The sequence below is a fragment of the Aptenodytes forsteri genome, unplaced genomic scaffold (genome assembly GCF_000699145.1).
Source record: "Aptenodytes forsteri isolate BGI_AS27 unplaced genomic scaffold, ASM69914v1 Scaffold139, whole genome shotgun sequence".
Lineage (NCBI taxonomy): Eukaryota > Metazoa > Chordata > Aves > Sphenisciformes > Spheniscidae > Aptenodytes > Aptenodytes forsteri.
Genome location: NW_008794414.1, coordinates 2,313,988 through 2,330,330, shown reverse-complemented (window position 1 = coordinate 2,330,330; position 16,343 = coordinate 2,313,988). Strand labels below are relative to the sequence as shown.

Here is a 16,343-nt window from a genome sequence, read left to right as displayed (position 1 = left end):
AAAAAAAAAGGGGGGGGGGGAAGGGACAAGTTTCTACCTATGTTTTAGCTACAAAAGTGACTTTTCATTCTGCATAACCTCCTGGTGGATAGCTCCAAAATACATGGTTTTTAGTCTTGTGACTGGGAAGACAGAGACTACGAAAAATGTAGGACAGAAAATCACGTAGTGATTTTTCAAAGCCACGCTGAGGACTTGGCCATGAGATTTCGCTGAGTTGTTAGACGTGTGGTAATTCTTTGGCATAGCTGGAAAATCTGAGAATTATTCTACATTTGTATTAAAGTTGTAGCTGGTCAGTGTCTGGAGAAAAAAAAAATGGTGACCTACTTATGCTTGCGTGCACATGTGTCTGAAACAATGCTACAAGAAAATTTAGTGACAAATTCAGAATACGGGTTCCAAGCTTGACTCCAGTGTGCATCTTCACCAACATACTGTCAGTAAGCAGATCTTATATTTTATTTAGTTGGTACGAATTGTACTAAAAAACCCTTAATAATCTGATGGTAACCAGATGCATGTGACACTTCTTTATTAAATTTGTCTCTGAATACCAAATTTCAGTTCAGAGGTGCTTAAAGTTACGTGAAAGCACCAGAAAGGTTACATTTTCATCAGAACACCTGATTATTTTGAAAATTATTTTGAGCTGGTTAGTGCACACCTGAAATTAAGTAACGTTTGTCTCAAGTTGTGAGGCACAGAAATGTAATGGACTTTGTATTTTGTTTTTCCTTTGAAAACCAGAGCAATCAGATGGCTTATGCAGAAAGTTGGAAAAAGCTTGTATTAGTCCCAAGCCTCAAAAACCGTGGGATAAAGATGCGTGGGAAATTCCACGGGAATCAATTAAATTAGTGAAGAAACTTGGAGCCGGTCAGTTTGGAGAAGTCTGGATGGGTAAGTTTATTCCTTTGGAAAGAGTATTTAAATCTGCTGAAAGAAGTGTCATTTCAGAGTCATTCAGAATAATAGTGGACATGAACCTGGTCCGATATACTTGTAAAACAGCGCAGTCAGGCCCAGAATAATCCTTCTCATGAGGAGAGAGGATTTGCGAGGGGAAAGATATCTGATATCATGGAACAAATCCTTTGGTGTCTTTTAAAGGAAAAAAAAATTAGTGAGTAAGCACTGTAATTTAGAGGGTTGAAGACAATAGGGGGTTTTTTGGTTGTGTTTTGTGGGGGAAGTAAAAGGTTATAGTAAGATGTGGCTCCTGATTCTCAAAATCAGTGGGCATCTCAGAACTTTGTTTCAAATCAGAAGGTGGTAAAGAACCTGAGGTAGAAAGAAATCATGCCTTTTAGTGAATTATGTATAGAGTTTTCATCGTCCCTTGGTAAAGCAGAGGCTGCAATACAATGCATGGGACTGCCGCATTGGGTGAAAAACAGGGACACTTAATCCAAGATTATTGCCTGCCAGATTGCTGCTGAGAAAGCAGGTGACTTATGTAGTAAGAAGATTAGAGATTGATCACCCCCTACCTTGAACTATCATGCAGGTCCCCAACAATGAAAGTGCCTTAAGACTTACAAGTTGTAAATGTTAGTATATACCCGGCAAAAAATGATAGCGTTAATTGTTATAACCATAATTAGCTTTGTTTGCTTATAAACAATCTTGGTTTCTCAGCCTCAGTGACTTCCTGTGGCAAGGGGCTATGACCACTGTCCAGTCACATTCTGCAGAAATATTTAATCATCTTGCTTTTGAAATGCTGTCTATTCAGGGATCTGAGTATTCTTTTGGGTTCCATATTGTGTGTTCTGTGGGCTATTCGTTACTTACACATTTGTTACTGGTTATCATCTTATTTGAGGTAAACTATACCTTTCTCCCAAAATCTTCATGATGGTGTTTTTTAAGGCCAGATCATTGTCTCAACCCTCCCCTGTATCTCCTTTTTGGGGTTTATATTTAAATAGTAATTAAATTATTATTATAATAATAGAACAGTTTTTGGTTTGGTTTTTTGGTTTGTTTTGTTTTTAAACAAGATTCTATAGGCAGGGCATTTCTGAGCAACTTAAAAGTGTATCCCAAAACTTACTAGAAGACGCAAAGCTATGAACGGGTCTCCGATGACCCACGGGAGTGTTGCAGGCTAACGGGAATGTCATTGCTTTGAAGAGATGCTCTCATTTAGAAAAGTAAGGCATAGAGTGGTGCTGTTTGAGTGGCAATCCACACACAACTGCAGTGTCAATCGAAAAGCTCTATTTCAGTCATAGGTGCAATCTTTTGATATAAATCATGTAAAAAAAATGCAAGCAACGCATCTCTATAATACAATATAGCCAAATACAGCCTTTTATCTGCCTTCACAAAGAAAGGCTTAAGAAGCCCTCTAGCTATGGTATACATGAGTGATAATTTACATACTAGTTAAGACACGCATCAGCCATTGTGCACTTTTTTCCTGTCTCATAAACCAGGGCAAGAAACGTTTAACTGACACTGAAAAGCTATGCAAGACTGTGGCAGAAGGTGATCACCTGCTTGAAAATGTAGATCATTTTGGGAAGTGACTACTTCTGCACATACACACACAAAGGCATAAAACTTTAAAAGGGTGTTTCTGGTTCAAGATGTTTCCTCTTGTTTGTGTCATTATTTTAACATCTAAATTGGGCCTAACCCCTGCATCTGAATTGCCGCACTGTGAGAAAAATTAATGTACTGTGAAAGCGATTGCTGTGTTTCCTCTTCTCTGCTTCCTTTCTGAAGCAAGAGCAGCTGATTTGCATGGCGCAGGTCCTCTCGAATCAGGAGCGTGGTTAATCTTAGAACCAAGGAAGTTCAAGCTGGAAAAGACATAATAGGTCAGCTGTGCGGTGCAGGGTATCAGCAAACACTGTGTATTGTAATGATCAACCAGGGGCATCAGGAGTTACGTGGAGGTACTGAGAAATAACCTAGTTGTTACGCTCTCCTGATTAGAGAGCTGGTTGTTACGTTCTCTCCTCATATAGAACAAAATTATTTTTCAGCCATAGTGTGAATTAGAGAGAAATATTGTTCCATGGTTTAATTATTAAATAAATTCCTTCTTGATAAAGGGTACTTAGAATTGTGGTTTCAGAGGAAACAGTGTCCCGTTCAGAGGAACTGGGCTTTCCAGTGAAGAGAGATACGGAGCTACTGGAGAGAGTCCAGCAAAGGGCCACAAAGATGATTGAGGGACTGGAGCATCTCTCCTGTGAGGAAAGGCTGAGAGAGCCGGGACTGTCCAGCCTGGAGCAGAGAAGGCTCAGGGGGATCTCATCAATTTATGTAAATATGTGAAAGGAGGGTGCAAAGAGGACGGAGCCAGGCTCTTAGTAATGCCCTGTCACAGGACCAGAGGCCATGGGCACAAACTGAAATGCAGGAGGTTCCCTCTGAACATCAGGAAACCCTTTTTCACTGTGTGAGTGACCAAGCACTGGCACAGGTTGCCCAGAAAGGTTGTGGAGTCTCCATCCTTGGAGATACTCAAAAGCCAACTGGACACAGTCCTGGACAACTGGCTCTAGGTGGCCCTGCTTGATCAGGGGGGTTGGACCAGATGCCCTCTAGAGGTCCCCTTCCAGCCTCAACCCTTCTGTGATTCTGTGATATATGGAAAGATAGAGATAATACTGTTACTGCAACATGAAGATACGCCAGCGTGTCTTCTATAGTCTTTTCTTTTTAGTTTGTCCATAAGTACTCTTTGGGCTTCCAAGTTGACATCTTCCTCTTGCACATTTTGGAGGGAGTTAGCTTATGTTATGGGAGGACTAAGAAAACCCTAGGAACAAAAAGCAGACCCCCATATGCCCCAAGCGCTTGGCTGTGCTCCTGTGTGACCTGTGCACAGAATCTTTGTCACTTACAAAGAGGGCAGGTGAATCTCCTCCAACTCTGAAGAGTTTCTTTTACACAGAGAAAACTTGCTATAAAGGACCATCAATTTCCCAGTTTTGTCTATCTGCAAGTGCACTTAATTTCTTTCTTCGTTACATCTATGTGTAATTTTATACATTTTATGAAGACTTTCTGGTTTTAGGCTACCAAGTTAGTGTTTATGTGTGTCTTTTGGGCATCAGCTGTGCTGACATGATAGATGAAAACACCATGGCAGAGTTGTGTTCCCATTTTATGCACTGCACCATGGAAGCGGTTAGAAAGCTGCAGCCTGTGCTTTCTGCCTTCACATTTAATGGGCTGTATGGAGATGAGCTATAGGGATGGAGCTACTGTTGCATTCCTCTGCTCTCCAGCTGAGTGATGGCTGTAGTTGGTGAAGGAGCGATGTGCTGACATGCAATAGGATGCAGAGAAGCTGCTGTTCCTCAGTCTCTTCCCCAGTACCTCCTGCAGTTGTAACAGTCTGAGACATTATCTGGCTTCTAACAGTGTCATACCTCCGTAGCTCAAACAAGTTGTTCCCAGTATAACCTTGCAGGGAATTACTGTGAAAGCAGAGGAAGGAGGAAGCTGCATCTTGTAGGCTTGTTCACAAAGTTGTTCATCTTCAGTCCTGGAGATCTGGTCAGAAATGGTAGGCTCAACCTCATTATTGTCTGTTATAAATTCATATCACAGCTTGGGCTGGTTAAGCCCATGCAAGAGTCTGGGTTTTTGAACCTGGCTGTCCAAGATACTACTGTCAAAAAAATCATAATCAACTCCAAAATAAATGCCTGAAACACTAACCATTTTTGGAGGATACTATTCCAACACGTAGAGAAGAATGTGGCTCTCTGTGTAAGACATCATCACATTCCTCAGACTTGCATACTATTGCTTGCATCATATTTAATTTTTAGCAGAAGTCTAAACTGCAGAGAGACTTGCTTCCTGCCATGGTATGAAAGATTTTTTTGACCATGGAGTTCAGTGCATCTGGGCAGCTTCTTTAGTGATGTGATGAACCAGAGCAGCACTGCAAGAGCAGGGTCTATGTTTTATGCATTTTTGTTCCTAGCGTGCACTGATACGATGTGAACTGTAATGCTCTGTGGTATTAATAATCCATGAAGAGAATTCTCAAGCAGGGCTAAGAGAAAAGTTAACAAGCCAAATGGAGCCATTATAGTTTATTTTATTAATGAGACACATTTTGCTTGCATCTCGTGTAAAAGATTCTCACATTTGGTAGCCCCCAAATTAGAATATAAGTAATACGCATTTTAGATGTGTATTTTCTTATGCAGCTGTTAGAAAAATCAGAGTAAATCATACCGCAGAAATACTGTTATTAAAATGAAAGACATCTAAAATGAACCAAGAAAACTTGCTGGTACATCTCATCAGTATCAGAAATGGATTTTTACAGTACATACATGAGCTGAATGTTAGTTGCAAGGAATCTGAATTTTATGTCAGGTGTTCTAGATGTAAGCAAGAATTTCATTGCTTACCTATCTTTTTGAATTCATGTTTAGGCAGCAAACTGACCATATGTTCATTCATATTGTATGGCAAGGAAGTTGCTGGGTTTACACCTGGAGCCAGGTTCAGTCCAGCCGAGGCAGACCTTAGCGAAGGGTTCAGAGCTGCAGGTACTGTATGAAGCGGGGGTGATGCAGTGCTGTAGCCACCCCTTCCCACAGCTCCCTGTGCGTCACTGGAATCCTTCTGTGATGCAGATTGAACATTAAATTTGCTGTCACCAGCTGAAGCGCTTTGAGGTCACCAGTTTTCCCTCCACCTGCGCAAAGGCTGCAGTTTCTTACCTGCACAGTAAGAGCGTGCCTGCAAAGCAGACGATCTGTATGGAAACTACCACAGAGGTTCTCACGGTAATGATAAGTGACCTGACATGAGGACTAGGACTTTGTTAAACTGGGGTGGTACAGACGCATACTAAAAAGATGCTGCCTGCTCCAGGTCTGATGTGGTCCTCAGCCCAAATCAAGCTAATGCTGGGTTTGCTGATAACGGGTGGGCGAGAGAGGTGACAAATTCCAGTTTTGCCAAACTGTCAAGGGTCCATTTTTTACAGACGCCGTTGTGTGCGCTCATGGAGTTCATGACCACCTTTCCTTGGTGTTTTGGTGTCCCATCCCTCCCAATACCTGATGAAATAAATGAACGTGAGAGAGATCAGGATCAATTATCTCTAGTGTTCTCATCAGCTAATTTGCTTTGTGTGTTACCACCAGAGGGTCAGGGTAGGCCATTTTCCTGTAGAAAACATCAGTATGGGTGAGGTGTTATAATAACGTAAACTTTCTGCAAGTAGAACCCTAGTTTGATGGATCTCTTTAATGAATGTAAAATACTGTTACATCGTTAATGTTAAGTGTGTTGGTCACAACTGCTTCACAGAAATAATGATATTAATTAGTATGTTCAATAGAGTATTCAACAAATTGGGAGTGGAACTAGTGCTCTGCTTTAGGGTATGGGATGGAATAGTAGAAGCGGTACAAATAAGCTTTCTGCTTCTTAAGCAGAAAGAAAAATTTTTAACATGTTTTTCTGATAGATTTAAATTGTATACCTGAGCTTTAACAGCAGATTTGACCTGTAGTAGTCATTTCTTATTATTAGATCATTTAGAGGCGTATCTTTGTTATGCTTTGACCTGACCATGTTTGGAAAAATATATTTAATAATCATGCAGGAGAATATTTTGTGATAGACATAGTGGCTTTTCTCAGGTGATGACCCTTCTTTAAAAAAAGGTGATAGAAGATGCAGTGGTTAGAGCAATCCCTTAGGATCAGGAAACTAGTTCCTTGCTTTGCCACTGATTTCTTATGTTAAGATGATAAACAGTATAAGGAAGTTGTGGACTCCAATTTAGAGGCGTGGTAATACGGTCTGGATTGTTGCTGAATAAGGAAATGAGGCTATTTCATTGAGTCATCAAAGTTTTACCTCTTCCGAGAAATATTTTTATGATGTTGAAATGGGTATGGGGGGGGACAAGAGTTGCATTTATATCCCTCTCTCTTTCTCCCTCTCTCTCTTTTTTCCCTTTTATTTTTCAAATTAAATGACTTCACAAGATAGACTTTAGGATCAGTGCTTGCTACTCTTTTTTTTAATGCTATTTTAACATTTATTTTATGTTTGGAAAACATTAAAGCAGAAAATAATTCACTGCTTTTCTGTTTACTGATAGTTGCTTTTTATATAATTAGAGTATTACATTAGAATGTTTGGTAAACAGAGAAAAGAAACAGCCGCAGTCTCTTCCACTTTTGGCATGGGCTATGTGATAAGAAGTTATCACATTCTAAGACTTGCTCTGAATGTTGGAGGATTGCAGTCCTGGCAGCATGTCTTCGTTGGTCATGAGAATCCTCATTTGATTGCACTTTCCTGTAATGCTCCGTTTTGAGGACTGGGGGTTACAGAAAGGATTATAAGCATGAGACTGGCATGCATAAAATGGTTGTAAACATGGTATTTAAAGATGCTCCAGAATCTTGCAAGCAATCCATGGACTCTATTAGTTTCTGAGACAATTGATGTGGACGTTCATTAAAACATCTCTCGACTGAATATTTTATGGGCTACTTGTAAATGAAAACTTGGTATAAGTAAGATAATTTGGTTGCTTTATTTTTTTTTTTCAGATAACTGATTTCTAAAAATAGGGAATGGATTATTTTTCATTGCAATGTTGTATCAGTTGCAAAATAAAAAGGAATTTTAGCGTAAATATTTGTGCTACATCTGGCACTTGCTCTCAGGCTCTTAGCTATTACTGGAATCCAACCTCACCTGCTTTACAAATTCTTACTAGTCGGGGCGCTGTGCGGCGCAGAGTGACTTCAGGTGCACTGATTGTATTTCCTCCTTTTAGGTTACTATCATAACAGTACAAAAGTGGCTGTAAAGACTCTGAAGCCTGGAACGATGTCTGTGCAAGCCTTTCTGGAGGAAGCCAACCTCATGAAAACACTTCAGCATGATAAGCTTGTTAGGCTTTATGCTGTAGTGACCAAAGAAGAACCTATTTATATTATAACAGAATTCATGGCTAAAGGTGAGAACAACATTGGATCTGCAAGCGATGTTTTAGTAAACTCTTCTGCCTCTCAAAAACTAGTCCCCTTTCTTTAAAAAGGAAAGAATAAAAAAAGGAAAACTTGGGATTTTATCAGAGCATTCAAAAGAATAATGCTATAAAGTGAAGGAGCACCTATCCTAGAGGAGGGCTGAGGCTTTAGTTTTATGATTCATTGCTGCATTTCTGAAACAAACTATTTTTACAGTTTTCTTAAATGTAGCATTTTTAATTGTTTCAGATGCAGAGCATAACCCCCAAAATAGCTCTGGTTCCTTTGGACTCCCTACCTAACTTCTGTGTCTGGTGTCATAGCAAGGCAATTAAAACAAACCTTAGAAATTGCCTTATGTGGCCCTTGAGTTGATAAATACGTGTGTAACAAGGTGAGTGATGAGTGGTCCTGCAAGGATGGCTGCACTACTAGGAAAGGACAACCTTTATTAGAGCATTGCTACACAAAATAAGTGAGGTTTCCTTCTCAGATTGCCTTGGGTGGTAGTTTTTCTTGGTTTGTTCTGTTTTCAAGCAATTCTGCTGATAACTTCATAAACAAGCGTTGAGACACTTATTCTTTATGACTTGGAAAGGATTGATATGTATGATTTTCCTGGATAGCTTTCCTGATAGTCATTAGACTAGGGTACTTATCAAACTCAACACCACTGAACTAAGGTATGGTCCGACAAGAGTTTTCTCCACCCAGAAAAATGGCAAAACTCGGATGCCTGACATGCTGACTTGGATGTTACTGTTGTTAAATCATGTAAAGAGACTGCCTTACTGTAGTCAACTTGAAAATACATCAAAACACTTAACTGCAAAAATTTTGTGATCCAGAAAATTGGGGACCTGGTGTGACCTTTATTTTGGTGATAAGCTGCACTGACTTAATCTTTCTCTGTTGTAACAGGAAGTTTGCTGGATTTTCTGAAGAGTGAGGAAGGAAGTAAATTGTTGCTTCCAAAGCTAATCGACTTCTCTGCTCAGGTAAATCTTAAGAAATATGCTCAAAATTAATGGGGTTTACGGTCTGAAACTCGTGCTGGGCAATTCTAAGGTTTTTTGCATTAAAAAAGAATTTAATTTTCAAATAAGTTTTGGTCTGAGAAAATAAGGTTACTTGAAAGGAGGGAATAGATAAAAGAGGTTTCAAAGTGAATATGTGGTTAGGCTTAACTCTTAGATAGTGCTGGTGACCTGCTTAGATGGCAGTGGTATGCAGCTGCTTTCCTTTGTGGAAAGGCTGCTTTCAATTTGAGTGGCTGTGAGTTGAAAGTGTAAGTACAAGGTTGTCATTTTGTGCTTATGAGATTCCTTCAGTGTTAATAAATGTGTCATTTTTACTTCTTAAGTTAGGTCAATTGGTCAAACTTGCCTTAACCTCAAGGGACTACTGTTGGTTTCAAATTCTTATGTAAATTACTGTGATATAGATGAAATCTAATCAAATGATGTTTCAGGTACTAGTATCTGATTTATGAACTAAAATGATTGTTTCAAAATATACAAGTTATCCCATGTCATAAACGAAATCTGTAGAGAGAGACCCCAGAGTGATTTGTGTGTCAAAGCCTGGATCAAAGGTGCCTGGAGCCCAGTGCTCTGCCTCGGACAGTTACCAGCATTAGATACCCAGGGAGGCATATAGAAAATAGAGTAAAAATTGTGCTTTTCCAAGTTGTAATTCACGTTGCTAATAGGTAACGAAGGCATTTCTGATAGGTTATTGTTTCACCAACCTTTCGGGGTTTTCAACATGCATTAGCGTTTGCAGACTGTTGTACTCTATTAAACTAACTTGTTACAATTCATGAGGAAAGACAAGAAAGCTTTAAAAAGATTTAATAAAACATTAGTGATTTATACCAAAAATTCACTATAAGAATATTATATAACTGTTTTATATAACTATTGCTATATAAATAAATATAAGATTATGTGTTAGGAAACATTTCTTTACTAAAAGGGTGGTGGTCAAACACTGGAACAGGCTTCCTAGAGAGGTGGTCGTTGCCCCCAAGGCTGGCAGTGTTGAAGAGGCATTTGGACAATGCCCTTAACAACATGCTTTAACTTTTGGTTAAAGTGGCCTGAAATGTTCAAGCAGTTGGACTAGATGACTGTTGGAGGTCCTTTCCAACTGGAACTGTTCTATTCTATGGTATATTATATTGTTATATAGAAGTTCAATATATCAAATATAGATTTTTATAGAACATAGCTTCAGTGCAGGAGCTGGTTTTGCTCTAATTGTTGGTCCAGTGTAGCTATAGGCTTTCTAAGTTTTCTGAACTCTTTGGGTAAGTTGTCCTTGAGAATTTAGTGGGGCAAATGCTTTGTAGATGTGGAAAACCTCCTGGATCCCAAGTCATGGTCTGGAGAGATGAATAACAGTGGGCAGAAAAAAAAATGTAGCTTTGAAAATAGTGTGTAAAATTCAAGGGAGAGAAGAACATCTGTGAGCAGTGATATGAAAGGAGACCCAGGATGTGGAGAGGAAATCACACGTGGTTTTATTGCAGACCTTTTTATTGGAGCTAGGGAGGTTGTGTTCATTTTAAATGAATATTGTGTTTTCAGAAATTTAAGGCTTAAAAAGCTTAATGACCTAGAGAGCCACTCTAACTGTGTACAACTTGGGTAAATCAATTCCAAGATGACAGGGGTCAGCGATTGTCATTTACAAAGCTTTGAAGGTCGGGTCACTTGAAAGGGACATCGCTTGTCACCCCGATCTGACAGCAACCTCTCAGAGCCAGTTCCTGCACTTGGCCTCAGAGGCCAGGACCTTGTGCAGCACAGGTGATATGGGAGGTCCCTCTCTTCACCTGAGATGTAGACTATCAACAGAAATTGCTGAGAGCAAGCCACCCATTGGGTTGCAGAGTGATCTTAAAGGGATATTCAGGAAGGCCTCTCTGAGGATTTCTAGCTGCAGCCCAAACAAAACTTTGGAACGGAGATACCAGGATTTTTCTTATGGAAAGAATTTGTAGGTTTTTTGAGCACATTGGTAAAGAGCCACTGGGTAATAACAGGACTGTGTGGAATAGACTTGCAGGCTGTGTGTCATTCTCAGACCGGAGATTTCCCTCTGACCAACACAGATGTTCCACCGGTCTTCTCTAACTCAGACAGTCTGAATGTTAATTGATGGGTCTTTAGGGCAAAAGACAGACAAAAATATTTTCAAACTCTATTGGCCTACTGCTAAGGTAATGGTAATTTTACTGCAGACCTGTGGATCACACTTTTCCAGAATATAGGCTGTATATAAAGGAGAACATAAAATGTGTCTAGTATTTTTTATATGACTCTGGGTTGTACAAATGGAACACTAATTTATTCTTACAGCAGTGATGTTAACCTCTCCGTACAGCCTAAGGGGAAAGAAATTTGGAGAGCTATGTTTCAGAAGTGTTTAAAAAAAAAAAAGCATGGAAGGAAGCTCATGGTGAACTACTTAAATAAGATCAGGCCTATTTTTCTGCCTTGGAGGAGCGACACTTGAGCTCTGCATGACTGTCTAATCACACCATTCTGGCAAGGCAGTTTGCCAGACGATCCCAGCTTCTCAGAAAGACTGAAAATGCAACAAATGGTAGCTGAGGATTGGCTTATTTTTCCCCTCGTGCATCTGCGATGTTGCACAAGGCTGGCCTGCTCCCAGCCATGCTACACAGCTGGCTGGCTTGCATCCACATGTGTGCACACAAGACGTCTGTTGCAACAGGAATTGCGGAAAGGACCCGACCCATTGCAGAAGGGTACGTTAGTAACGGGCTTGTGATACAGCAGGAAGAAAACGGGCAAGAAGAGGGTCCACTTAGTATGTTGCCTTTTTATCCAGAGGAATGGCCTTTGCCACCTTACGATGGCCTTGTCAGATAAGGAGGGACTGGGAATGGGAGAAAGGGGGGGGAGGATGCAGTCTCTGTGACTGTCAGCTGAAGAATGTAGTGCAGGTAGTTGAACATCAACTCCCAGCTGAAGCCCATTTTCCAAGTGGTGTGGAAGAGCGCTGTGGGTTGGTGTTTCCATTGCCAGGCTGCTGTTAGTGCTCCACTCGCTGACTTCGTAACGCCTTTGCCTTGAACAGTCTTGAAAGAAATCTGCGTTTACAAGGGGTGAAGCGTTCTGATTTTGCAAAAAGAAAAGTAAGAACTGCTTCCCCAGGTGAAATAAACACCTTTTAAAAAGATAGCATTTTTCAAGCAAGTAATCAAATATACTCCTACTCTGCTATACTGATCTTGCTGTTTTGTTAGCTTAACATCCACACTCACAGACTGCCACTTTTGACATCAACAGCTGTGTGCTGGGGACAGAGTTTTTAATAGGGCCTGTTGCAACAGGACAAGGGGTAATGGTTTTAAACTAAAAGAGGGTAGATTCAGACTAGATATAAGGAAGAAATATTTTACGCTGAGGGTGGTAAAGCACTGGAACAGGTTGCCCAGAGAGGTGGTGGATGCCCCATCCCTGGAAACATTCAAGGTCAGGTTGGATGGGGCTCTGAGCAACCTGATCTAGTTGAAGATGTCCCTGCACATTGCAGGGGGGTTGGACTAGATGACCTTTAGAGGTCCCTTCCAACCCAAACCATTCTGTGATTCTGTGATTCTACTTAGGTACACTTACATCTAGTGACTACTTTAGCGTACAGCTGTGGATTCAGGATTTTTTGGGTTTTTTTTTTTCTGTACTAACAATCACAATTTATGAAATCAGTCTTGTGGAAAACATGGCAAGAAAATGCTTGCTAGGAAGGTAGTCCAGCTCAGTTTCTAAAGCAATCTGCCCTCTGAAAGTTTCTCTTTTGTGTTTTAATTAGTGTGTATGAGTAGGGGCTGGGGAAATCTAGTGTTAGCTATGCCCTGGCAAAGATGATTTTGGCCACTAGCGATGAATGCTAGAAGTCTCTGAAAGGTGTGCTTTTTAAAGGAAGCTGAGTTTTGCAAACGTATCTTCAAGCACATACTACTTGCTTTAGTACAGAGCAGAGCTTCGGCATCTCCCGTAGAAGTCAGCAGAATTGTCAGTATGTTGGACATGCCAGAACCAGCCAGGAATACAGAGAAATCAAAATCTGAGCGCGTTTCCCTGCCTGCGTGACCACTGCTGGTGCGTGGGTCAGCAGCACGGCAACCTCATCGGCTGCTCTCGCAACTGCTGTACGTCTGGCAGGCATTAGCTGACACGGTTGACAAGCGGTTCCCCTTCCTGGGGCTTCTGCCCATCAGCTCAGCCAGCGGGCTCAGGGAACCCAAAGGTGCTGTTGGTTCCCAGTTACGAGTGGGAGGGTAAGCAAATTTCATCACTTTGTCCACGAGCTAATGCAGCAGGCCAAGACAGTCCATGTGGACATTGCCCATATTCCCCTTGGTCATCTACAGGCAAAAGCCTAGCTCCTTCAGCACGAAAGCGACTGGCAAACTCTGGATTTTACTAGTTGGTTTTCATCTTGCCCCAGAAGTAATTTGCCCAAAGAGCTCCCGATTCTCTGTTTCACAGTTCTTGAAATCATACTTGCTTCTGTTTGATGAGAGCTGCTGAAAACGTGCAACACAAATTCAGCGAACCTTTTGCATGTGTAAACTTTTCCTGCTTCTTACGCAAATCCGTTATCTACTGTGTAGCACACACATGCATGGTGGCTGTGGTTAGGAAAATGATACCAGTTGTTGCTGAACACAGTCATAGCTTTCAAACTGGTCAAAGCTTTGTCACAAAAACAGTCTTCCTTCCTTCCTATGCAGCGCTGATACTTTCATTAATTCTTCTATGATCTACAACTTCATTGGCAACTCTTATCTCTTCTTTCTGCCTTCTGAAGCTACAAATTAAAATTATAATAAACTTAGAATAAAATTAATAGAAATTTTTGATGCAGTGCTTTAATCCCTCTCTTTTCTCTCTTTTTTTAAGGGGAAAAAGGAAAGTCCTAAATAAGAATTAACTTTAACTCTTATTTGGCATTGGGAGACTTCCACTGCAGTCTCGCCATATTCCATTTCAGGTTTCTTTCATTTTTAATGACAGCCTCTAATGTTCCAGTGCATGATTATATACATTATTTTAATAATCCTTTTTTTCCCTGTGGGTCTGCTTTGACTACATAGCTGCTTGACTGGAGCAAGAGGAATACATTTTTGCAGCCTTTCCTGACTTCACCTTTAGGATAAGCACTGCTGCAAACTGAAAATTGGTATTACACTGATATATCACTTGAAGATTAAAATGTGACTATTTCGCAATAGTTTTCAATTGCCAGATACAAAGGGTCTACACCCTCTTCATAGACGGAGAGCCACGTGAAGATGAACTCTCTTTTTGAAAACTCTGTGATCAAGAAGTATATTTTATTTTATTATGCATCTGGACATTACTGAAAGGAACCTGGTTTTGGTTAATCCCAGACCAAAGACAATCTTGTCCAGATCAATAACACGTGTTTGCTTCAAACCTTTCAAAACTGCAGACTGTTTGTAGTGAGGCTTTTCCCTAGGAACTGAGAATTACCAAATTTAAGGCACTGTGAACCTCAGGATGTGCTCCATTATTTCCTCTGCTTAAACTTCACCAGCAGGATGCTCCCTCCCACCCTAAGTGCTTTGGACACATTTCCAGTCTGGTTTTCCGGCTGCTTTACCTGCTTTGGCAGGAGCATCCCGCCGAGCCCTGGGCCTGAGCTGGTGGGCAGCCGAGAGCAGCTCTGAGGCCACCGTCCCCCACCCGCCGAGCAAAGGACGAGGGATGTGGCCGGGATGTCCTGTTCACGGCTGGACCCTCAGGGGCAGCATCCCAACCCAGGGACCAAGCGCAGCGGTTCAGCCCTGCTTGTCTCGCAGGCTGCAGCAATACAGAGGGAATTTCGAAGCTGCCTTTATGCACGAATCCCTGCTGAGAGCAGCTCTGAGGCCACCGTCCCCCACCCGCCGAGCAAAGGACGAGGGATGTGGCCGGGATGTCCTGTTCACGGCTGGACCCTCAGGGGCAGCATCCCAACCCAGGGACCAAGCGCAGCGGTTCAGCCCTGCTTGTCTCGCAGGCTGCAGCAATACAGAGGGAATTTCGAAGCTGCCTTTATGCACGAATCCCTGCTTTCTACTGCTTGTCTTGCAGGCTGCAGCAATACAGAGGGAATTTTGAAGCTGCCTTTATGCACGAATCCCTGCCTTCTACTGCCTGCGGTTTCACGTGTTTTATAGTATGGATCCTGAAAAAACTAAAAAGCCACATCTGTCACCACAAACGGAAATCTTTTAAAAGTATACCTAAACCATCTCTAAGTAATCATTTCTACATGATTTTGATTTAAAATCATAGATAAAATAGGGCTGGAGAGGATTGGGGAGGTTCTTAGCCTAGTTGTTTCTCCTTATTTTGGAAATTGTAGGTCACACCCTTTTGTTTTTTTCCCAGAGTTGACTTCATTTGTAACCAAATAAAAACTAGGCTAACCTTTGAATACTGATTCATCACTTATATTTTTTTCCCCATTTTGCTTGCCAGGTTTGTAGGCGAGTGAGGATGTGTGAGTTTGGATTTACCAATAGTTTTCAGGTGTCTCATAATCCACCTATATCCACGAAAACTGTCCTAATCCAGTTCTTTCCCTTTTCCACCCTGTGTTCTTACCCCTTTGTCATTCACGTTAACCACGTGTGCATCCTTGGCCCTTTCAGTGGAGACTGAAGCAAAGGCAGGCATTTAAAAACTTCTCTGTAGCATTTGCATGTAGTCTTCTCCATCATTTAATTTAATCATTCATTTAATGTGAATGTTTTCCTTGGTCTTGTCCTATTACTAATGCACCTCTAGTTTCCCTGCTTATACTTACTATTTGTAGCACTTTTTGTGGGTGGGGGTTTTTGTCGTATTGGGGTATTTTTTTATTGGGGTATTTTGTAATTTGATTTTATAATTTTTGGTTGTTTCTGACCATGTAAGATTTGGCCAAATTGACCATCTACCAAAAGTATTGGGAGTCTGGGGAGGTCCCTGCTGACTGAAAGCTAGCCAATGTTATTCCAATCTACAAAAAAGAGCATGAGGGAAGACCCGGGGAACTACAGACCTGTTAGTCTAACCTTAGTTCCTGGAAAAATTATGGAGAAGATTATACTGGGTACTATTGAGAGGCATTTACAGAATAATGCAATCATCAGGCACAGTCAACATGGGCTCACAAAGGGAAAGTCCTGTTGGACTAATTTGATATCCTTCTATGATAAGGTCACCTGCCTGGTGGATGAAGGGAAGGCGGTGGATGTAGTTTTTCTGGATTTTAGTAAGGCTTTTGATACTGTTCCTCACAGCATCCTTCTGGACAAGTTGT

General features: G+C 41.1%; 1 protein-coding gene across 2 annotated transcripts in view; it reads left to right on the top strand.

The window, feature by feature from the left end:
- LYN (LYN proto-oncogene, Src family tyrosine kinase) overlaps nt 1–16,343 on the top strand; it is a 35,974-nt gene that overhangs the window by 5,560 nt on the left and 14,071 nt on the right. For both annotated transcript variants that reach the window (XM_009289329.2, XM_009289328.2), the window contains exons 7-9: nt 751–903; nt 7,796–7,978; nt 8,913–8,989. In XM_009289329.2, the coding sequence (XP_009287604.1) occupies nt 751–903; nt 7,796–7,978; nt 8,913–8,989 (413 nt within the window). The remainder of the gene's footprint in view (nt 1–750; nt 904–7,795; nt 7,979–8,912; nt 8,990–16,343) is intronic.